The sequence below is a fragment of the Triplophysa dalaica genome, chromosome 18, assembly GCF_015846415.1.
Source record: "Triplophysa dalaica isolate WHDGS20190420 chromosome 18, ASM1584641v1, whole genome shotgun sequence".
NCBI lineage: Eukaryota > Metazoa > Chordata > Actinopteri > Cypriniformes > Nemacheilidae > Triplophysa > Triplophysa dalaica.
The window spans coordinates 2,447,359-2,471,254 of record NC_079559.1 but is presented as its reverse complement, the minus strand read 5'-3'; the positions used below and the strand labels follow the sequence as shown (position 1 = coordinate 2,471,254).

Genomic DNA, 23,896 nt, shown 5'->3' with positions numbered 1-23,896 from the left:
TCCTCTCTTTATCTCCGTTCTTCTTCAGAAAGCTCAAGATTTAGGCGTCCTCATAGTCATTGTTGGTTGCTCCAGTGCTGGGTTCTGTGTTGAAAAAACATTTTAGAGTTATTCTGTTGGCTCTTACTGCTATAGAAGGAGACGGGATGGATCTAGCTGATGAAACATCTAATGCTGAGGCCAGACCAAAACAGAATGATGTTATAAATGAATAAAGATAAGAGGAATAATGACCTTTCGAGTTCCTCTTTAAGCTGGTCACTATCACAGCCACGGTCATTAAGATGAGACCAACGGCGATAAAAGAGACAAAGCAAATGTAGAATGAAGACACTCCTTCCTCGAGATGACCTGAAATTACAAAGAAATGCAAAACCAATGACCGGCAAAGCAATGTTTTGGCTTGTGAACTTATAACACACAGACCACAGGACACTCAAACCTTGTTGTTTCTAGTCTGACACCTTAGCCTTAACCATGGAGACTATCTATACCCCTTGAACACACAAAAAAGAAGTAGCGTGATGTTGTCTGACTCGAAACACCAAGAATTTTGTTAGAGCCCACAGGACCCAGAGTTAAGCCCTAAGAGACACAATAACAATCACACACTATTTATGAGCTCTAATTTATGGACTATTATATTAAAATAAAGACAGATCGGTGGTGTCAAAGGAAACACTGAGAATCATAAGATCAAGGATTGACAGATTACCTGAGACCCTATTAACCTGGATAGTCGGATGGCCAGACTCATTGAAGCTGTAAGTTTCACTGTGCAGTTCTGTGATGTTCCCTGTGAAGTCACCCTTTTGCACACAGGTGAAGGAAACAGGTGGACTCACTGTGACCTTATAAACTATCTCTGGGATTGTAAATCTAATTCCTCTCTGCAGGGTGTAGTTATTATCACTCTCTATGGAGAGTTCAGGAGAGCTCCACAAATGATTTCTCAACAGTATATCTGTGCATATCACTATAAAATGTCCTCTGTCCTCCACCTCCTGGAACACTGTAATGTTCGGCGACACCAGCTCGTCTGAAAAAAACAACAACAAACCAAAATGCAAATTAATTATTTTTTGCCATTTTATGTGTGCTTTTCACTATTGTGCGTCTTTATTGAACATCCTAATGTGATTGTGACACTGGATAGTTTAAAAATGACTAAAGTTTTTTGGAAGATGTAATGTTAGTCATCTCAAGCCTTATTTACAGAGTTTCAATGCTCCTTTCACTGCATCTCAAAAACAACTGGGAGAATAAAATAGGTTCATATACAGTTATAATGCGTGACGTGATCTTGCTTTTCTCGTGGTACTAAAGAGACATTATTTACAATCATTAAAAATGAAAATAAATTAAACTGTACGACTTTGTAACTAAGCTTTTAAAGGACCTTCACTAAAATTTGATTACAGTTGCTTACCTTCCGCAGGGTCATTCAGATCATCCAAATCATCAAGAAAACTCCTAAATATATTAAATCTAAAATCACTGTCCTGTCCAATAAAAGAATATAAAAAGTTAGGAGCAGAATACATTATACTATTGTAGCTTCATCAGTTATTTTAACTTACATCTTCATCTTCAGTCTCTTGACACTTCTCTACACAAAAGAAAGATGACAAATTAGAATAATTAGCATAACAAATGTACTGTATAGCCATTTACTTGAAACGTGCACAAAGCTAGTGAGTATAAACAGAGTATTTTTTTTCTACTTACGAAATTTAAACCAGGTGACCAGCACAAGAGAATTAAAGAGAAACTTCATCTTGCTTTAAACTCTATGACAGTATTAAACACTGATCAGCAGCTTTTGAATTTTCACTTCACTGTCTATTTCCTGTGGTTAAAACAGCACAGCCAAAAAAGATTTGTCTTCCTTGTTTGCAACAGAAAGCTTTGAGAAAATATCTAAACAAGGTTTTTATGTAGATTTAGTTTCAATTTTGAGTATGGTGTTTATTGGGAAATATCAACAAAAGTGCAATATAATCTGGTTTCTTGATGCGTCACACATTTCATAAATCTGAAGGAGGGAAGATGGACATAACCTATACTCTACAGGAAACATTTCTGGTAAAGTTTCTCAAGATGTCTGAACTTGCTCACTGCAAACTAAAACTAAAGTTTAAGAACAAAATAAAGTACAAATCAAGTTCAGCCAAGTCTTGGGATACATTTCAGCCTGTTAGTGGTCAAGACGTGTCTCTAAACCTTTTTCATAATTCATATGAATAATACAGAGAAACTTTTTTATTTATAATAAATTCTGGTCAGCATGACTTCTGCATTTGTTTTATTTAGAAACTGTGTAAGATCAAGTAATTCAACTTCCCTATTAAAAACAGCTGTGAAATTTTATGAAGAGTCTTAACTTTCAATACTGTCTAGACTTTCCTCTCTGACTGTATCTCTTTTAACCCCCCTTGAATTGCATTCAAATAACACGCATGGTTGCAATATTGTGCCCGATTCACATTTGGCGGGCAGCAAGTTTGATTACATGTACATCTCAGAATATCATGAAAAATGTCAATATTTTTGTCACTCATTTCAGAAAGTGAAACCCATAAATTATGTAGATTCATTACGCACAGAGTGAAATATTTCAAGCCTTTGTTTCTTGGCTAACAGATAATGAAAACCCAAAACCCTCTTGACAAAACCCCATAGATTCTGTATTGGGTTCAGCTCAGGTTGGTTTGCTGGCCAATCAAATACCTTTGGCGGCAAGGAGAACATTGCAGTAGTCCAACTTTGAGATTACCAGGGCCTGGACAATGAGTCGACATGACTGTGTTGTCTTTGCAATGTGATCATTGAAGGACATCCATTCATCAAATATGACTCTGAGGTTCCGGGCTATTTTGGAAGGAGTGATTGGTATTGCCAAGCTGGATGGTGAGATTGTGATGCACCGTGGGGTTTGCCGGAAACAAGAGTAGTTATGCCTTGGTGTCACATCTTAGCTGCAGGGAAAACAGGAGAGTGTATCCTCAAAGTTCATTAATAAATCTATGAGTAACATCCACAATTAAAGAAGGAACACATAGAAGGCAACACAGGCGTGACAAAAACAAGGATTGAACCAAGCACAACGGAACAAAAGGTTCAATATATACAGGAGATGAGACACAATTGAAACCAGTTACAATAATGAGACACATGGCATTATGGGAAAAGGAGTCCTACAAAACACAAAATGCTCTTTCATCCATGCTGAGATGACTTCTAGGCAGGCAGTAATGCGAGCTGCTAAAGTGGTATGTCTGGGTGAAATGAGATGTATTCAAATTATAATGAACTTCTGTATTTAGATAAAGTTTACCAATAAACATCATAGCAAATATACATAATTCGTCAAGAAAACGTTGTTAAAACTGTTTACGTTCTTAATTAAAATGAAACAGAAATATTGCAAATCCAATTTACAGAAGCAGGAGAGCACATGCATGTTCACTGAGCTCCAAAAAGTAAAACAATCTGAGAATAAAATATTTGGAAATTATATAACGTATACAGTTAAAACAATCAGTTACCTGTGTGAGCTGGACTGCTGTTCACTTTTATTGCTATTCAGAAACGTACAGTTTTGGTTATACTGTAGTTGATATTTCAATGTTAAAAATAATTAAACTGATGCAAGTTATTGTCTACATAAATTAATCCATAATCTTTTCTATTGAACAGAAAAGTACATTATCAAAACACAGCTACTGCCATCTGCTGGATATTATTATTATATCATCAACTTCACAGCAGTGATCAAACAGGAAAGCATGCAGATGTTTTATTCATCATAAAATATGTCAAAGGTGTATTATTTTTTCAGTATTTTTCGATATTTATGTGTCTCATTATCAATGTTGGTCTCTCATGATGGATTCTGTGTTGCACAAAGAGTTTAAGTTATAGTTTGTCATGTACAATGGCTCTTACTCTTGAATGAGATGGGAAAGGCCTAGAATAACATCTAATGCTAACATCAAAACTCATTACACACAAGGTTTTAGGGACTAAAACTGATTGAAGTAAGACAAAGTAAGTCTGAACTCAGAAACTAAAGACATTGATTATATTGAATGGGACAAGTTATACGGATGTTAAAACATGAAAAACAAATCCAAGCTTATATGTCTTTAACATTTATACATGCATATTCCACATCTTATGTATAATAAAGTACCTTTGCTTTTAACATTTCGAAACCACAGAGTTAGTATTGACATAGTTTTTAAACCCACTGAATAACAATCTTGACTAGTTTGAGGTTATTGTTTCTGGAAACAGGAAACAATTAATGAAAAATAAGTCTCCAGAACATTTAGCTCTGCAACCACATACACCAACATCGGCTTACCGCTGATATTTTTTACATACAAGACTTTACATTTAACAGTAGAACAAAAGTGTTCAAAACAGGAAGGACTCCAACTATCCTCCGAGCTAAAACAAATAAAACATCATTTAATGACTGTTTACAGGCCCCCTGAAACTACAAAGCAGACGTTTGTAAACTTACAATAATCTTGATTTTATATGATATCAATATGACATGGCATGTGTAATCTATTTCAGAAGAAAAAAGGCAAATTGGTGATATGTTTCATGTATCAAAATTTTAAAAGTTTATTTTGACGACAAATATCAACTGCGTCATTATCTCACAGTTTTAGTCATTCACATTTACATTATAAAGGTATGTTATACATTGTGGATAATTGCTCCTCTTTCTTAATTCATTCTCACATGAATTAGAATCTGACCTCAGATGAACAGACGCATCATGATGATGGTTATGTGTGGTTATGTCAATATCCATCACAATCAGGTGTGTTACATCACAGAGCAGCAGCAGGTGGCTGGGTAATCTTCAGCGTTCACTTCAAACTCATTTCCATACACAAAGTACACATATGATTTTCCTTTCCACATGTAGTTTACTTTGGTGATGGGAATCAGCTCTATTGTCTGTCTCTAAAGAAAGAGTTAGAATACAAATCAATTAACATTAAAAACTGATAAAGGAGAATACAACATCAACTGTTATGCAAGAACACAACTACATCCGTACCTGTTGTAAAACACGGGAGGTTTGGGCGTATTTGGCCTGGTGCTCTTCAGAAAACGGTCGGAAGCTTGTGCGACAGACACATCAGGAAAACCCAAAACTGGATACAACTACCGCAAAGACACACACTGTTAATTATTCTCTTCATTATGCGATAATACTGCACAATGATACAGCTATGTGTACAATGTATATGTTTGTGATTACCATATATTGGGTATCTTGAAAGAGCTGCTTTCCTGTAACGCTCTCCAGGCTTTGCTCTTTCAGACCGCTTGACTGCTGTGCTACAAAATTGTCCTTCTCAGTAGTCCTGTAATGATCAAACCCATTAAGTTTCACTTACAGGACTGACCTGAATCAAAAGAGCTCAACCTCAAATCTTTGTATTATTTTGGTCCTTATAAGGCATGAGTTTCTCCGTAAATGTGAATCTATAGGATTTTGCCATCCACCTGGAAAAAATCTTACCATTTAACATTGACATTGATGTAGACGAGCATCTGTCTCTTCCCTCGACAGGTCTCACACTCACGGTTGCCTTGACCATTACATGAAGAACAGCTGAAAGACATCAAATAAAAACTCAGATTCAAGAGCTGCATTTGAATTTAACAGAGTTATGCACAATACTGGTAAAAACTTAAAATCTAAACTTAAAAAATACTTTTAAGGTATCCATAATGAAAATAATATCATCCTTAATTCACCCACATGCAGTGAATAAAGAACCTAAAAGCAATACTTTAATAAAAGTACAAATACCTTGCCAGAAAATGACTTGGATAGAAGTGAAAGAAACCTTTTAGAAAAGTCTCAAAAGTATCAGATAAATATTGTACTGAAGTATCCAAAGTACCTTTATTTTGAACCCACTTAAGTATTTAAAGTAAGGTTGAAGCAGACGTTATTAATAAAATATATATATTTTTGGCATAAAGATAAACAATGGTGCTTATATAGAAACGAACAACTTTGAAAAAGCTTGGAACAACATGATGTCAAATTGCTAAACAATAAAAATACAGAAGTTCAGAAACCACAGCTTTATAACTTTACTTATAACTTTAGCATTGTCATGGTAATTGTCATTACTTTGTTACATAACATTTCAAGGATTATCTTGTGTTTCACAGAAGAAAGAATAATCTAGAAATAAAACACAGGTGAAGCTCAAAGAGCTCAATTTACTTCTCTCGTCCTCGGCCCGAGCAGTGAATACAGCGGTCGTCGGTCTGATTATGTCCAGTACCCTTACACGGGCTACACACTTTCTGCACATGCACAACAAAAAGACAAGTTTCATGAAAAGGATTTTAATTTATTTGCACTGAATAGGGATATAACAATATTATCAAAGAATTGTCTGAATATTATGGTGATCACATGAGTGTATGCAACGATTGGCCTTTCAGTGTCATGACAAATCAAGTCCACTCTCGAAATCGGCGACCTTTAGGACCCCGCGTGATTCTGTTGCCTGTCGCTACACGATCCGTCACGGAAACACGATTTGTTCCGCGCATGCGCGAAAGTGCGTCTACTTCCGGTAAATCCCGTTTTTACGACAGTCGACTCGATGCGTTTCAATTGGCACCACTTCCTGTTATCGCAGACGTTTTACGACAGTCTGTTAGTGGTGATATTGGAGAGTACAAAAATGGTTGACTGCGCTATGGATTCGTTTGTGTTTTATGAACGACTTCAGAAATTTCTCTTAAAAGGAGAGATTCCTGACTGTCCTTCAGAGCGTCGTTAGGTTGACTGTGGGTGGGGTTTGGAATAACCAAATGTGTAAATAAATGTAATAAATACATAAATAACTTTTTCTGTGTGTTTCTTAAACGCATACATTTGTTAAAATATTAGAAATGTTAGGTCAATGGCCTGTTCCTCAATCAGCAATTTAAGTAGATTAATAGATGTTTGATTGTGTGATTGACAGAGGCTGGGTGGGGGGGGGTTTAGATTTAGTGAATGACTAAAGAAAATAAGGAACAAATGTATAAATAAATTGGATGAATTCTGAAAATCCTGCTTGTCAAGGGTAACCAGGTAATGATTTCAATTATTTAATTAGGTTATCAATTTGTGCCTCATATTAACCTTGACATACTTTGCCAAAAAAGGTTTTAAGAGAATCACTAATAAACATTCATTTTAAGTTTTATAGTTTTTCTATAAATAAAGAAGTATTTTTATTTATAAAAATCAGTTTCTCACTCCTGACATATAATATTTTGTCATATTGTATTTTCTTGGAATCAAAAAATATAATAAAAAGCAACATAAAGATTATTAGAGGAAAACTACTTTCCACACTTTACAGGATTCTTTGTGTACCCCTCCGTACGTTTCACCAAACCATTATTATTTGTAATGTGTTTAATGTCTTTTGATGTTAATTGCTGTTTTTTTATACAGAGTTTATCTTAAAAAAAATATTTCCGGTATGGACAAACAACTTTTTATTAAAACTGCCGTAAATTGTTTCGAACAGAAGTCGATGGAGTTTCACGCATGCGCGGAACAAATCGTTTTTCCGGGACGGATCGGGTAGCGACTTTGCCTAAAATGACTTCTCAAGGGTACACTTTTAGCGCCTGATTGCAATTCTTTCGCAATTACGTTACGATTTATGTCGCTAGTACTTTGTTAAAACGACCATTATTGTCTTTTTCCACTTCATATAGTATGCCATAAAGGAGGCTATGGGTAGTGAAATCAATCTCTTATTACTGTTTTAGTTATTTACTATAATAAAACCACGGTCATTTTAAAATATCAAAAGGGATGTTTTTGTTTGTTAAGCAGATGTTGATCCAGACATACTGCCTTCTATGTTGCATCAAGCTTATTGATCATATGTTTTTCGTAATAGATGTCATTTTAATTTTTTAATTTACCCAGTGTATTTAGCTCGCTAGAAGCTAACTCAGCCTCGCTTAGCAATACAACAGCATATCGAGATAACAACTTTTTGATCAGGCATTACAACTATTTACTAAATTGGGTCCTAAGCGGGCACAATTATCAAAGGGACCGAATTTTTTATGACACCGGGCCTTACAAAGGGAATTTTTGAAAAAATATTAGATGTTACCTTTGGCAAGGTCCATCTGGTGCAATTATTTTATTTTATAAGAGGGATATTTAGCTCTTTTAAACCATCTTATACTATAACTAATCATAACTGTTGCTTTAGATGTATGAGGATAAAGAAAACAGGATGCTCATGGCACTTTTCCAAGTCATCATTTGCCACTTGAAAATATTGCAACTAATACCGCACCGTGGACGGCACCGTGAGGTATTACCGTACCGTGAGATTTTTATATTGTTACATCCCTAGCGTTGAATAAAATTGTTTTGTAAATGTTTGGCCTGAATGGTGATGTTTAACTGAGAAAAGAGACGCAGAAAATCAGTTCCTAATGATGTCACTCACGTTTCCAGCCCCAGCGCATGCTGTACAGGGACCTCTTCCCATCCCGAGACATGTGTGACAGTTCTGAAGAACAAACAGAACATAACTCTCTAAAATATGAATGAATAAATGTAACATACCATTTGACTGAGCGAACATCGATATTGATACCACACAAAAACATAAAACAGTCATCATTCACCCTCATGTCATTCAAAGCCAGTTTTTGACACTTTCTTTTGTGAAACACAAAAGAAGATATTTTGAGAAATGTCTGGTTTTGTGTCCATACAATGGAACTAGACAGCTGCCAATTTGTTTGTTTCCAGCATACTTCAAAATATCTTCTTTCATTTTCTGCAGAAGAAAGAAATTCCTACAGGTTTGGCATGACGAGACGATGAGTCTCTTTTTGAATCTAAATGTATGTAAAATCTAAATGTATGGTTTCGCGATCTCACCTTAACTGAGGAGGTGTAAGGCACTTTGATGTCCTGCTTTTGGTCCTGAAAGAAAGTTGGAGGTTTGGTTGCGATTTGCCACGGCCCCGGGGCAGGCTGAACACCGGCATCCACAGTCTGCGCTGTCAGACAGAGCCGATGAGTTATTAAGAGACGTTAAAAAGCGAACAGTTTTATCATATTAAAAATATGCTAAAGATTGTACACATTATGCCTCTATCTGAGATCTGTCAACCAATGGCATGAATATTGAGCCATCACACCAACATGCAGTAATGATGGTGAGATTCGTCAGAACATGTATAGAATAGAATTCCTGTATTGCAAGACGAAACGCCTCACCTTACAAGAAAAAGCTAGAGTCATATGTCTGTCATCATTTACCCCACCCTCAGGTCTTTTGAAACCCTTCTTCACAAAGGTTATATGAATCCTAAAGGCTGCCTATGCTGATTTGTGACCACGGCTGTGAAGCAGGCTTCGGTATTTCACAAAGAAAATCACGTGGGTTTGGCACGACATGGTGGTGAGTACATGATAGTGTTAGTTTGGGTGAACTATCTCTTTATGTAAAATCTACACCGCAGTGAATGATGTGATTTTATTGACTACCTGTGTATGGCTCATTTCTCCATTCAGATGATCTGGACTCTGTGAACGTCTCCAAACGATACTGAGAACAGATAAAGAGCAAAACAGACCTCTGCTTATCACTATTAAGCCTTACTTCAACTCTAGTTCTACGTGTGAACATGGCTTTGTAAAAAGATGTAAAAACATCAGTTTGCATTCATAATGATAAGGTCTCACCCTGTAGGTATTAAAGATTTCCATGTTGGTTATAACTCCTTCATCGACAGGACCGGAACCATAGCAACATTTGCTGGAGACGTACGTTCTGAGAGCCACCCGAGCTCTGTCCTCTGAGATGGTGGGAATTCTGTTACAAAGGAGAGAAAAATCAATACACCTTTGACCAAGAATTTCTGCTATTCAAATTGGTGTGACTGAGTCTAGTGAAATGCTATCTAATCTGGCCCCGGGAGGCCACCTACCAGAGTCATGTTTTGCACTGCACTAAAATCCAATTGTGGTGCAGATAACTTGTGGTTTGCATTTTTTGTTATTATTGTTCAATCTTTGTTGTTCTGTCTATGTTTCTAAAGGGTCGACTTTTGTATTATACTGTACTGTCTTATGCAAAAAAAAAGAGTGTGTTAAGTTGTGTAAAAGGAGGGCTGCCAAAAGATTAATTGCGATCAATCGCATTCAGAATAAAAGTCTTTACAAAATATATGTCTGTGTTCTGTGCATATTAATTTTGTATTTATGAAAACATACATGCATACATTTAAGAAAAACATTTATATGTAATGTAAATTATTGCTAAATAAATACATATAAATATTTCCTAAATATACGTCTATATGTATGTGTTAATAAATACAAAATGAATATGCACAGTATAAAGACTTATACATTATATATATGTATACACAAACTTTTATTCTGGCTGCGATTAATCGTTTGACAGCGCTAGTTAAAAGTCTTTAATGACAGCATAGAGAAACTCACTGCCAGTCTGGCTGACTTGGGGCTTCGGGCATAGGCATCGGTACAGTTGGCATTGGTGGTGGAAGATACCCACCTGTTTTAAGAGACACATTAATTACACAACTAGTACCCACGAGCAGATCATTTACAGAAGTGCTTGAGATGAGATAAAGAGCTCTGAACATTATCTGAGTCTGAGGGTATTATATCCAAAACAGATGCTTCTTACTACCTCCGCCGGCCAAGGTTCCCTCATATCCTGGGACTGTGTCGAACATGCTCGAAGGGGGTGCGGTAGGTGCGGCCGACATTGCTAAATGATATACAAACAAACCGGTAAGATCAGTCTTCTCTTGCCTTTGCATCACAAATGACACCACAAAAAACATTTCAGTTTAACAACCACAGATATAATGTTGTTTCTGTTGTATTGAATGGCTATGCACACAATACATATGCATACTATATATTGATACTATACAAATATATTTACTTGTTATTAGTGGTGGGCATAGATTATTTTTTTTAATCTAGATTAATCTAGATTAAAATGGCTCATTTGAATTCTGCCGAAGGCATTCAGAATATGTGTGCTACCCAAATAATGACTAAAAGTAAGTCTTTGAGAACGGGTTTCTCAAGCCAGGTGGCGCATTAGACCAGGGGCTCATCTCCTGTTTCCAAAATGCATCACAAACTGCTAGAGAAAGCTGTTCTACTATGATAATTGGTGATGAAAATAAATTATGTTCAATAAGATGAACTTGTGTTTACTTCCGCATTAGCTAAGGGATGATTTGCGTTTAGGTGGTACTTGAGACTGGAAGAGCTCCTACAATACATTTACATTTAGTCATTTAGCAGACGCTTTTATCCAAAGCGATTTACAAAGAGTGAGGGAGCAACAAGCGATATGTCATACAGGAGCCATAATACATTAGATCTCAATACAAAGTTACTGGTTTCAACTAAAGCTAGACCACTACCTGTTGAGAGAAAGTGTTTTTTTTAAACCAATTCCGCATTGCACAAGGTGCAAACAACCTTAGTCTTGTCGATGTTTCTATTGGGAAGCTTCTTAAAAATGAATATTCCCTGAAGCAAACCCGGCGGCTTCATAGCTGCATCCATGTTAGCACGTCACGTTTGATGCGGTAATTTCACAGTAACGTTATGTTGTGTTCAGACCAAACGCGAATGGCGTGTCAAGCGCGAGTGATTTATATGTTAATGCAAAGAGCCAATAGACCTACTTGATGCGCGAATGAAGCCCTGGTTATGAGATGATGAGGGGGCTTCTGCTTCCGCGAATGACGCGAATCACGCGAGTTGAAAAATCTCGTTCTCGCCCCGTACAGTGCAGTTAAGCTGGTATACATCCGCGCTAAAATATCAAGGTGAAAGTCATCATAGCTTGCGTAGTATAGACCCAGCTCCCAACCCAACTTTGAGAATAGATTAACGGCGACATTTTTTTTATCGCGCGATAAGAGGCCCACCACTACTTGCTATATAATTCATCGCAATATCTAAATTGACTTACAGTATTAATGGTTTGTTTAAATACAATTTAGAATCAGTTAAACAAGAAAACAAAAATAGCTCAATATAAACAGCTGTTGTGTAGGCAGTTATTATTAGTATTCAGCTGTTCAGACAGCTCGAGGATTAAAATTATGCAACAAAAAACTGCAAAGAGCAACAGAACTTACTTCTCTTGAATTGCGAAAAAATCCCAAGAGTTTAAAGTTTAAACTAATGTAGTTGAATAAGAATCCAGAAGCGATGTTTTCTGGTGTGGAGTGTGTCTGTTGGCTATATGCACTGAAGTACAAACTTATGGGTGACATATGAGAGCTGCTGCTATTGAACAATGAGGGGTGGGTGGGATTATACAGAAAGGTCTTTTTCATGAAACAAGTCATGACCAGCATTACTAGAGAGAGAGAGAGGGAGGGAGAGAGAGAGAGAGAGAGAGGGAGAGAGAGAGAGAGAGAGAGAGAGAGAGAGGGAGAGAGAGAGAGGGAGAGGAAGAGAGAGAGGGAGGAAGGAAGAGAGAGAGGGAGGGAGTGATGAGTTCCAGATAACCCTAGGCATGTTTGTAATGGAATGTTCTCATAAACACAGTGAGAGCAGTACCCCCCTCACTAATATTCCTGAAGAAAACTATGATTTTCCTAAAGTAAAAATTGTAACAACCGTTTATTTTAATAGCTCGATCACTATTTGTATTAGCAAAGTTTTATAACAAATATCATGGTTAAACTATAATAGTACTGCTATAGTAAGTAAACTACGAGTAAACTCCTATAGTAAGACAATGGTAACTTTTTGGTTGCTATGGTTTTAATACAGTACAAGGTCCGTGTGCGTCTTGTTAGTTTGATTTTCTATTTGAATGTGAACAAACAGGAAGGAGAAAACAGCGCATTTTTCGTTCGTTCATCAGACTCAACGATTGCCCATTATGAAATGTAACCAAAGATAGGCAAACAATCCTATTAACGTTACAGTTTAAGTGATATTAAAGGGCAGCGGCCGATTTGAGGTGTATTTCCTGCCATCAAGCTGTTCTTATGGCACGCCCACACCTTTCGGCACGCCCCGTTATCCGACCTGCAGAAACCCCGTCTATTTAATCGCGTGACTGCTTTGCAGAAGGTTTCCGTCTTGGTGGTTCAAGTGTCGCCGCGCAGCTAGTTTTCGCCCAATTGTGCTTTGGCTAACTGGGTTGATGTGTTTGTTTTTATGCTGTTTTGGTTTATCAGTTTCTGGGCTATACATGAATAGTCTGACTGAGGACGCGCAGAGCACATTGGACGGAGGTCTCGTGTCTTTACGTAATTTGAGCCTAAGGGTGGGGCTCTGATGTCGATTAACATTAACAATCATACTGTACATGTAGAGAGCCAACATAAGCCATTGTGTTGAAATACCCTGTGGAAGCCAATGGTAGTCTCTCATGACGTCACCCAATCTTACTACTGAAGCATGATTGCCTTCATGTAAACCGTCATAATTTGCACATCTGCAGTTTCTTGTGTATATTAGGCTATAGGCTACATAAAATAACATTTACACAACATCGTTCATAGAAATAAATCCAATTCAATTGTTTCCTTGACAGATCAAATTAAAAAAAGATGTGATAAAAAAGAAAAGATACTGAAGAAAACCAAAACAACCCCGAAAAAATCACGAGCGCAGATATATAAACAACATTTCAAGAAGTGAGTAGTTGCAATGTGGTTTATATTGTCCTTGAGTCCAAATTGTAATAAAATATCATCTGAAATGCAAACTAAGTAACAATTATTAAAAAATGTGTAGCCTAACTGGTTAGTTGACAAATAACGAAGGCTACATGTCTCATGTTGTGACAAAAACTGTTAATATTACATTACTTTATATTATTAATATTTTTGTTTATAATACAAAGTTTCATAAAGATTTATCTTCATTGCTAGTTTTTCAAAAATTTTGCTGTTACACAATAGGACAAATTTTCATAGCTATTAATCTTTCTCTACCCTACTACCCTACTGAAAAAACAAACCAAGCTTACAAATTCATGTCTTTAACATTTATAAATGCATATTCCTTAGTTTTTTACTGTATAATGACGTAACATTGCTTTTAACATTTCAGAAAGTTTGGATTGACGCAGTTTTTAAACCACTCAACAAAAAAGCGCTGAAAATTATTGTCAGGTTATTGTTTCTGGAAACAATTAATAAAAAAAAATGTTTTAGAGAACATTTAGCTCTGCGACCACATACACCAACTGCAAAGGCTATCAAACCACAGAACGCAGCGGCACGCCTCGTCTTCCGACAGCCCAAAAGGGTTCATGTGACACCCCTTTTCATCGCTCTCCACTGGCTACTGGTTGAAGCTCGTATCTGATTAAAAAAATAGACTAACCCTCTCTCTCTCTCGTAGTGGTCTAGCTTTTGTTGAAACTAGTGACTTTGTATTGGAACCTATTGTATTATTGCTCCTGTATGACATATTGCTTATTGCTCCCTAAACTCTTTGTTTACATTTACATATAGGCATTTGGCAGACGCTTTTATCCAAAGCGACTTACATTGCTTTATCCCAGGGCTATTCAAATCTTACCCTGGAGGGCCGGAGCACTGCAGAGTTTAGATCCAACCCTGATCAAACTTGCACACCTGTGATTTTCTAGCGATACTGAACAGCTTGATTAGCTTGCTCAGGTGTGTTTGATCAGGGCTGGAGCAAAACTCTGCAGTGCTCCGGCCCTCCAGGGTAAGATTTGAGGAGCCCTGCTTTATCCTATACATTTATTAGCTAAATTACTAAATGTACATGTAATGTAACCATAAGGCTTGCCGCTGATATTTTTTACATACAAAACTTTCCATTTAACAGTAGCACAAAAGTGTTAAAAACAGGAAGGACTCCAAGTAACCTTCAAGCAAAAAGAAATAAATCATAATCCAATTTACAGGGCCCCTTAAACTACAAAGCAGACGTTGGTAAACATACAGTAATCTTACTTTTATATAATATCAATAATGACATGCGATCTGTAATTTATTTCAGAAGAAAAAAGTCATATTGGTCGTATGTTTCATGTATCAAATTAAGTTTATTTGGACGCCCAAATTTCCCCTACGTCATCATTTCATAACTTTAGTCAGTCACATTTACATTATAAAGGCATTTAAGGAATAGATTTTGGATAAATACACTACATAAGATTTAAAAAGAGCTTCTCTTTCATTATTAATTGTCGACTGAATTAGAATTTGACCTCTAATGAACAAACGACTGCTGATGTTCAGTATGCGCATCATGATGATGGTCGTATGTACAGCTCTGTGATTAATGTGTAAAGTGAAGTTATGTCAATATCCATCACAATGACAAACTGTATGTCAGGTGTGTTACATCACAGAGCAGCAGCAGCATGTGGCTGGGTAATCTTCAGCATTCACTTCACATTCATTTCCGTACACAAAGTACACATAGGATTTTCCTTTCCACATGTAGTTTACTTTGGTAATGGGAATCAGCTCTATTGTCTGTCTCTAAAGAAAGAGTGAGAATAATGATTTAATGTAAATTATTTAATGTTAATAATCAATTAAGATTAAAAACTGATAAAGGAGAATACAACATCAACTGTTATGCAAGAACACAACTACATCCGTACCTGTTGTAAAACACGGGAGGTTTGGGCGTATTTGGCCTGGTGCTCTTTCAGAAAACGGTCGGAAGCTTGTGCGACAGACACATCAGGAAAACCCAAAACTGGATACAACTACAGCAAAGACACACACTGTTAATTATTCTCTTCTTTATTTGATACAATATACACAATGATACAGCTATGTACACTGAAAAAAATAACTTGTAGAATTTACTTAATAAAATTAATGTGTGTAGCGTTATAACTTGTCAACGACAAACGCTAAAATACACATAATTCTGCTGAGATATGCAGTGCCGGATTCCGTGGATTTTAGCAAAGCATACACACACAACGTGAGCGCTGTTTGCTGTGACATATGTTTTAGTCTCCGGACGCACGTTTTGAGCAGGAACATAATTATATTAAGTATATTTTAATAATTTATTTTCATGAAATCTTCTTAATAATCCTTCTTCTCAGTGTACAATGTATAAGTTTGTGATTACCATATATTGGGTATCTTGAAAGAGCTGCTTTCCTGTAACGCTCTCCAGGCTTTGCTCTTTCAGACCGCTTGACTGCTGTGCTACAAAATTGTCCTTCTCAGTGGTCCTGTAATGATCAAACCCATTAAGTTTCACTTACAGGACTGACCTGAATCAAAAGAGCTCAACCTCAAATCTTTGTATTATTTTGGTCCCTATAAGGCATGAGTTTCTCCGTAAATGTGAATCTATAGGATTTTGTCATCCACCAGGAAAAAATCTTACCATTTAACATTGACATTGATGTAGACGAGCAGCTGTCTCTTCCCTCGACAGGTCTCACACTCACGATTGCCTTGACCATTACATGAAGAACAGCTGAAAGACATCAAATAAAAACTCAGATTCAAGAGCTGCATTTGAATTGAACCGAGTTATGCACAATACTGGTAAAAAGTTAAAATCTAAACATCAAAAATACTTTTTAAGGTATCCATAATGAATGCCACTCCAAACCTGTTCTTCAGAACACAAAAGATTATTTAAAGAACGTTGGTAACCAAACAACATCGGCCCCCACTGACTTCCGGTGTATGGTCACAAAAGCACAGAGACATTTCAAGGATTATCTTGTGTTTCACAGAAGAAAGAATAATCTAGAAATAAAACACAGGTGAAGCTCAAAGAGCTCAACTTACTTCTCTCGTCCGCTGCCTGTGCAGTGCATACAGCGGTCGCCGGTCTGACGTAGTCCAGTACCCTTACACCAACTACACACTTTCTGCACATGCACAACAAAAAGACAGGTTTCATAAAAAAGTATTTGAAGTTATTCTAATAGGGATGTAACAATATTATCATATTGTGTTATCGCAATAGCAAAATTGTCACATGACTGTATGAAACGATAGGTCTTACAGGCCTATCATAGAGAATGTTAGAAAATATTATAGATGTAACCTTTGGCAAGGCCCTCCTGGTGCAATTATTTTATTTTATAAAAGGGATTTTTAGGTCATTTGACCCATCTTATACTAGAACTCTAATCATAACTGTTGCTTTAGAGGTATGAGGATGAGTATGAGATGCTCATGGCACTTTTCCAAATCATCATTTGCCCCTTTAAAAAGTGCATCAAATACCGTACCGTCAGTGTTATACCGAGGTATTATCATACAGTGAGTTTTTTATATTTACACATCCCTAGCATTGAATAAATATGTTTTGTAAATGTTTGGCCTGAATGTTGATGTTCAATTGAGAAAAGAGACACAGAAACACAGTTCCTAATGAAATTCCCACGATGTCACTCACGTTTCCGGAACCAGCGCATGCGGTACAGGGACGTCTTCCCATCCCGAGACATGTGTGACAGTTCTGAACAACAAACAGAACATAACGCTCTAAAATATGAATGAATAAATGTAACATACCATCTGACTGAGCGATATTGATGGCTGGTTTAGCACATAAAAACATAAAACAGTTGTCATTTACCCTCATGTCATTCAAAACCAGTTTTTGATACTTTCTTTTGTGAAACACAAAAGGAGATATTTTGAGAAATGTCTCTAGCTTTGTGTCCACACAAGGGAACTAAACAGCTGCCAATGTCAATTTGTTACCAACATTCTTCAAAATAGCTTCTTTTGTTCTCTCCAGAAGAAAGAAATTCGTACAGGTTTGACATGACGAGACGATGAAAGGATTTTTTGTGAACTGTCTTTTTTTTGTACCTTACAGTAATTGCCATCATGTATATGAACAAATCGATTACAGTCAGCCAAATGCATGAATCTAAATGTATGTAAAATCTAAATCTATGGTTTCGTGATCTAACCTTAACTGAGGAGGTGTAAGGCACTTTAATGGTCTGCTTCTGGTCCTGAAAGAAAGTTGGAGGTTTGGTTGCGATTTGCCAAGGCCCCGGGGCAGGCTGAACACCGGCATCCACAGCCTGCGCTGTCAGACAGAGCCGATGAGTTATTAAGAGACGTTAAAAAGTGAACAGTTTTTTCAGTGTAAAAAATGTGCTAACATTGTACACATTATGCCTCTATCTGAGATCTGTTAACCAATGGCATGAATATTGAGGCATCACACATGCAGAAATGATGGTGAGTGTCGTCAGAACATGTATAGAATAGGCATGCAAGTTCTAGGTCTGGGCGATTTGGCCTAAAATGAAAATTTCGATTAATTGAACATTATCTCTTAATGACGATTATTGAATGATTATTTTGTTTTTGTTTATTTTTGTTTATTGACTACCTGTGTATGGCTCATTGCTCCATTCAGATGATCTGGACTCCGTGAACGTCTCCAAACGATACTGAGAACAGATAAAGAGCAAAACAGATCTCTGCTTAACACTACTAAGTCTTGCTTCAACTCTAGTTCTATGTGTGAACATGGCTTTGTAATTTTTTTTTAAAACATCGATTTGCATTCATAATGACAAGGTCTCACCCTGTAGGTATTAAAGATTTCCATGTTGGTTATAACTCCTTCTTTGACAGGAGTGGAACTATAGCAACACTTTTTGGAGACGTATGTACTGAAAGCCGCCTGAGCTCTGTCCTCTGAGAGGGAAGGAATTCTATTAGAAAGGAGAGAAAAATCAATACATGGGTGATCTTTGACCAAGACATGGTTTTTGACTGCGTCTAGTACTATATTATCTAATCTGGCTCCTAGAGGCCACCTTCATAGTTAGATGTCCCAGTAACTCAAATCAGGTTGTAGTGCAGTTTACTTGTGGTTTGCATATTTTGTTATTATTGTTCATTCTTTGTTGTTCTGTCTATGTTTCTAAAGGGTCGACGTTTTGTATTATACTGTACCGTCTTATGCAAAAAAAGAGTGTGTTAATTTGTGTAAAAGGAGGGCTGTCAAACGATTAATTGCGATTAATCGCATTCAGAATAAAAGTGTTTACAAAATATATGTCTGTGTATATTAATTTTGTATTTATGACAATATACGTGCATATATTTAAGAAAAACATAAAATAGAAAAATGAATAAACATTTATATGTAATGTTAATTATTGGTTAATAAATACATGTAAGTATTTCCTAAATATGCATATGTGTACGTTTATGTGTATGCGTTAATAAAAACAAAATGAATATGCACATTACGCAGATGTATATCATGTAAACACTTTTATTCTGGGTGCGATTAATTGCGATTAATCGTTTGACAGTCGTAGTTAAAAGTCTTTAATGACAGCATAGAGAAACTCACTGCCAGTCTGGCTGACTTGGGGCTTCGGGCATAGGCATCGGTACAGTTGGCATTGGTGGTGGAAGATACCCACCTGTTTTAAGAGACAAATTAATTACACAACTAGTACCCACGAGCAGATCATCCACAGAAGTGCTTGAGATGAGATAAAGAGCTCTGAACATTATCTGAGTCTGAGGGTATTATATCCAAAACAGATGCATCTTACTACCTCCGCCGGCCAAGGTTCCCTCATATCCTGGGACTGTGTCGAACATGCTCGCAGGGGGTGCGGAAGGTGCGGTCGACATTGCTAAATGAAATACAAACAAACTGATAAGATCAGTCTTCTCTTGCCTTTGCATCCCAAATGACACCACAGAAAACAATACAGTTTAACAACCACAGATATAATTTTGTTTCTGTTGTTGTGAATGGCTCTGCACACTTAAACACATATGCATATTGTCGGGGGTTATATTCTGTTTTTATATGGTTTTGTCTTCTGTTTCTGATGTCCTTATTAGTTCATTAGTTCCTCACCTGATTCTCATTACCTGATTCTGTTCCCCTTTGCATTTAACCCAGTCTCTTCCTTTAGTTCATTGTCCGCTATTGTTTAGGTTACGTGTGTTTCTGTTCATTTCTGGATTTATTATTAAAAACCTGTGTTTTGGATTATGCCGTGTCGTGCCCTTCGATTCTCCCCGCCACAAGTGACAACTATATATTGATACTATACAAATATATTTACTTGCTGTATTATTTATTGCGATATCTAACCTGAAAAAAAACTTTTCCATTTAGAATCAGGTAAACAAGAAAACAAAAATAGCTCAATATAAATAGCTGTAGTGTAGGCAGTTATTATTAGTATTCAGCTGTTCAGACAGCTCGAGGATTAAAATTATGCAACAAAAGACTGCAATGAGCAACTGAATTTACTTCTCTTGAATTGCAAATAATCCAAAGAGTTTAAAATTTAAACTAATGTAGTTGAATAAGAATCCAGAAGCGATGTTTTCTGGTGTGGAGTGTGTCTGTTGGCTATATGCACTGAAGTACAAACATATGGGTGACATATGAGAGCTGCTGCTATTGAACAATGAGGGGTGGGTGAGATTATACAGAAAGGTCTTTTTTCATGAAACAAGTCATGACCAGCATTACTAGAGAGAGGGAGGGAGGGAGTGATGAGTTCCAGATAGGCATGTTTGTAATGGAATATGGGAGGCCGATTAGGGTGAAATATATGGGAGGCCGAATAGGGTGAAATACATTAAAACGCTTGCGTTTTTAAATTATACTTGTGCTGACATGTGAAACATGTTCAAATACTCTGGCTATCGTTTGAAAAGCTAATTTAGTTTTGTATGAAACAGACGCTGTCCCACAACCAGTTGCACCTGCACAAAGGTAGTGCACGCATGCACTTGTGAGGCAGAGAGCGCAAAAATACATTGTGACCGGAAGTCGTTTCGTTGTTACCGGAAAACACTTTGTTGTCTCTTCGAACTCGTGTAATGAATGTAAACAATGAAGTATTTCTTATTATTGGTCACGGTTGGCTTTTTTATGTGTAATTATCAGCCTGTTATTGCTAACTATGACGAATTTTTTAATCAACCGCGCTTCCGTGTACACTGAAAAGACTTCCGGTCACACTGAAAAACTCGTGAATGCACTCTGGTGCAACCTTGTGCAACATTATAAAGGCCGATGTTTCTGTTTCATAAATATTGAAGCAAATATGCTTTTCTAAAAGGAGCCGTTGTATTTGAACGTGTCTTGACCGCGACTATGAGGCCCTATTTATACATGTAAGTGCGCACGTTTTTAATGTTTTTCGCCCTAATTGGCCATGTAAGTGCGCACGTTTTTAATGTCTTTCGCCCTAATTGGCCATGTAAGTGCGCACGTTTTCAATGTTTTTCGCCCTAATTGACCATGTAAATGCGCAAGTTTTTTTCATGTATTTCACCCTAATCGGCCTCCCATAATGGAATGTTCTCATAAACACAGTGAGAGCAGTACCCCCCCCCCCCCAATAATATGCCGACTACTATGATTTTCCTATTGTAAAAATTGTAACAACCCTTTCTTGATTACCATTTGTATTACCAAAGTTTTACAGCAAATATCATGGTTAAACTATAATAGTACTGCTATAGTAAGTAAACTACGAGTTAACAACTATAGTAAGACAATGGTAACTTTTGATTTGCTATGGTTTTACTACAGTACAAATCCATATTTTAACATGATCACTGCAGTAAAACCCCGCTATAAGGGACAATCATGGTAGATATAAAGTATTGCAAAAATTTACCATGGAAATCACAGTGTGTCTAATACAGAAGTACAGTTACACTTCAAGACGTCGTGTCTTCAAACCAAAGGAAATGATGAAACAAAGCAAGTGAAAGTTTTTCAAGCACAGTGTGAAGCAGATTTCATACTACAGAGATGATTAGAAGTTGAGTAGCATGTAAAATCTGGATGAAATGAGGTGTGGTGAAGAGCGTGGGTGGAACACTATGCAGTCCTAAACTAAAGAGCCAAACACATTTCCTCTACAGGACATAAGACAAGCCCGGACAGATGTTAACATGACTCTTGAGAAGAGAGGAATAAAGCACTATTGTCGTAGAAAATGACTTTTTGTGTTACAAATTGACAAAGATACACAAGATAAATAGTTGTTAAAATGTAGCATTTCACATGAAAAAATATTGTGGCATTTTAAACTGTAGTAAACTGATATGTAGCATAAACTAGAGACATGATAAACTGTATATAGCCTACTCTAGTAGTAGTATACTTGAAACTATTGTATCACTTTCTACTAGAGTAAATACCCCAGTAGGCCTATGCTACAGACTTTTTGCATGTGGTGTATACGGAAGTTACATTGGTTATTACAATGAAATTGTCGTATCTTGGACATCATAAAGAAACGATGGAAAAGGTATTTTTAAGCATCTACGGTATAAAGGAATCGTTTCTGCCATCCGCGAACAGCTCGAGCAGATCGCAAACTCTTACCTGCTGCTCCAAACACTGGATTGACGGTCCCATAACCGTGTCCATGGTTGCTTTCAAAGAAAGTTCACAAAAAAGTTTAGTTAGTGCATTTAGCCCACCATGTATATATTCACTGCGCGATATCTCTTACCCATCGATTGGTTTCTCCATTTTGGCAAAGGAATGTGTAATGGTTCCTTATATTGTTATAGCTTCCTCTTGCATTACAACATCATGTGATCGTTTGGCCTATTGAATAATTTTAAATAAGTGAAAACATGCAAAGTAAGTGAACAAATAGGCGACTGTTTTTATTAGATACCGTTACAATGACACATTGTATTTTAGAAACGAAACAAACTTCACTTCGGGGAAGTGCTGGGCTTGCGTAATAAGTGCAAGTTAGTTTCGTTTTAGTTTAGCGTGTCTGCGTGGGCTTTTACATGTAAATCAATTAATTTACCTCAGTAGTATACGCTGTTAAACTGTATTAATAACAATATCTGCACTAGTAAAAAAGCAAAAACTCTTAAGATAAAAAAGCGCAGATTTCAACGGTGGGCGTGGCTAGGTAACAACAAAGCGGAAGTGTAACATGATTCCAGGCACCCAAATCACAGGCTACCCTCGTCTCTCACTAAATCATTGGTGTTTCGAGTCTGACGTCATAACGCAACCGTGTTTTTTAATTAAATTAAACAAATTCATCCAGCTGACACTTTTTGTGGTAAATATTGTTTCTAGATGCGGAAAACTTGTAATAAAGCAATACTCTTTTTCAAAAAGAAATAATTAGTAAACCAAATATTGGTCTAGATATGTTGGATCGACTGATAGGAAAAAGGTTTGGTTGTTCACCAATACATATTTAGTTACAAATAAGACTAAATAAATCTCTTTTAAAATATTGCACACCTTTTATCCTGCAAAGCACTTTAAAAAAAAGGAAAAGTAAGTCATAGATGTACATTGTTCCTTTTCTTTGTTGCGACCAGAAACCACGAAGAGGTTATGTCAGGATTTTTCTAAATTTGTAAAAGACAAGCTGTTATGCTGTTTTGTTTTATTATATGAACATGTGGAATTCGGTTTCTTTAATTATTATAAAAATTGGAAAGCTAAGTATACATAATTCATCTTATGATATACTGGTTAAGTATCATATTCATCGGTGTAAATTTAGTTAGCAAAACCCTTTCTTTCTTTATCGTTTTGAGGCTTCGAGCCTAGTTTTGTCAAATTTAGTTGATGAAACATGAGGTCGAAACCCCCCAAAAATAATTAAAATGACCCGGGCTCATTTTATAGTGAATAAAAATACTATTTCATCTTCATTAAGCAATTCAGTGACAGAGAAAGGTAAGTTTGGACTCCGTAAGGACTTGGCTTTTGTTTCATAGTTCAAGTCAGTTGCAGTAGCAACATTATGCATTACATTAATTGGAATAACGTCAGGACTAACAGATAATGTCA

The 23,896-nt window shown here is 36.6% G+C and overlaps 2 protein-coding genes across 3 annotated transcripts; both read right to left on the bottom strand.

Annotated features, from left to right (window-relative positions):
• Positions 1-4,613: 4,613 nt before the first annotated feature.
• LOC130440349 (protein SSUH2 homolog) lies at positions 4,614-12,407 on the bottom strand. Its single transcript, XM_056773421.1, is given in 13 exon segments — positions 4,614-4,986; positions 5,084-5,133; positions 5,136-5,190; positions 5,288-5,393; positions 5,552-5,644; positions 6,272-6,354; positions 8,529-8,591; positions 8,969-9,090; positions 9,581-9,641; positions 9,779-9,908; positions 10,544-10,616; positions 10,755-10,835; positions 12,235-12,407. Coding segments are annotated over 12 exon segments (1,056 nt in total). The 5' UTR covers positions 10,834-10,835; positions 12,235-12,407; the 3' UTR covers positions 4,614-4,845.
• Positions 12,408-15,120: 2,713 nt separating this feature from the next.
• On the bottom strand, positions 15,121-23,032 carry LOC130440238 (protein SSUH2 homolog). 2 transcript variants are annotated; one of them, XM_056773227.1, is made up of 14 exons: positions 22,887-23,032; positions 22,575-22,672; positions 22,445-22,494; positions 19,632-19,712; positions 19,421-19,493; positions 18,641-18,770; positions 18,443-18,503; positions 18,012-18,133; positions 17,486-17,548; positions 16,870-16,952; positions 16,457-16,549; positions 16,193-16,298; positions 15,708-15,815; positions 15,121-15,582 (listed from the first exon to the last, which is right to left on the bottom strand). In XM_056773227.1, the coding sequence occupies exons 2-14, from the start codon at positions 22,592-22,594 to the stop codon at positions 15,439-15,441; spliced, it is 1,134 nt and encodes a 377-aa protein (XP_056629205.1). In that variant the 5' UTR covers positions 22,595-22,672; positions 22,887-23,032; the 3' UTR covers positions 15,121-15,438. The 2 variants fall into 2 exon arrangements, with proteins under 2 accessions (XP_056629205.1, XP_056629203.1); XM_056773225.1 differs by lacking the exon at positions 22,887-23,032 and having other exon boundaries at positions 22,575-22,834.
• Positions 23,033-23,896: the final 864 nt, after the last annotated feature.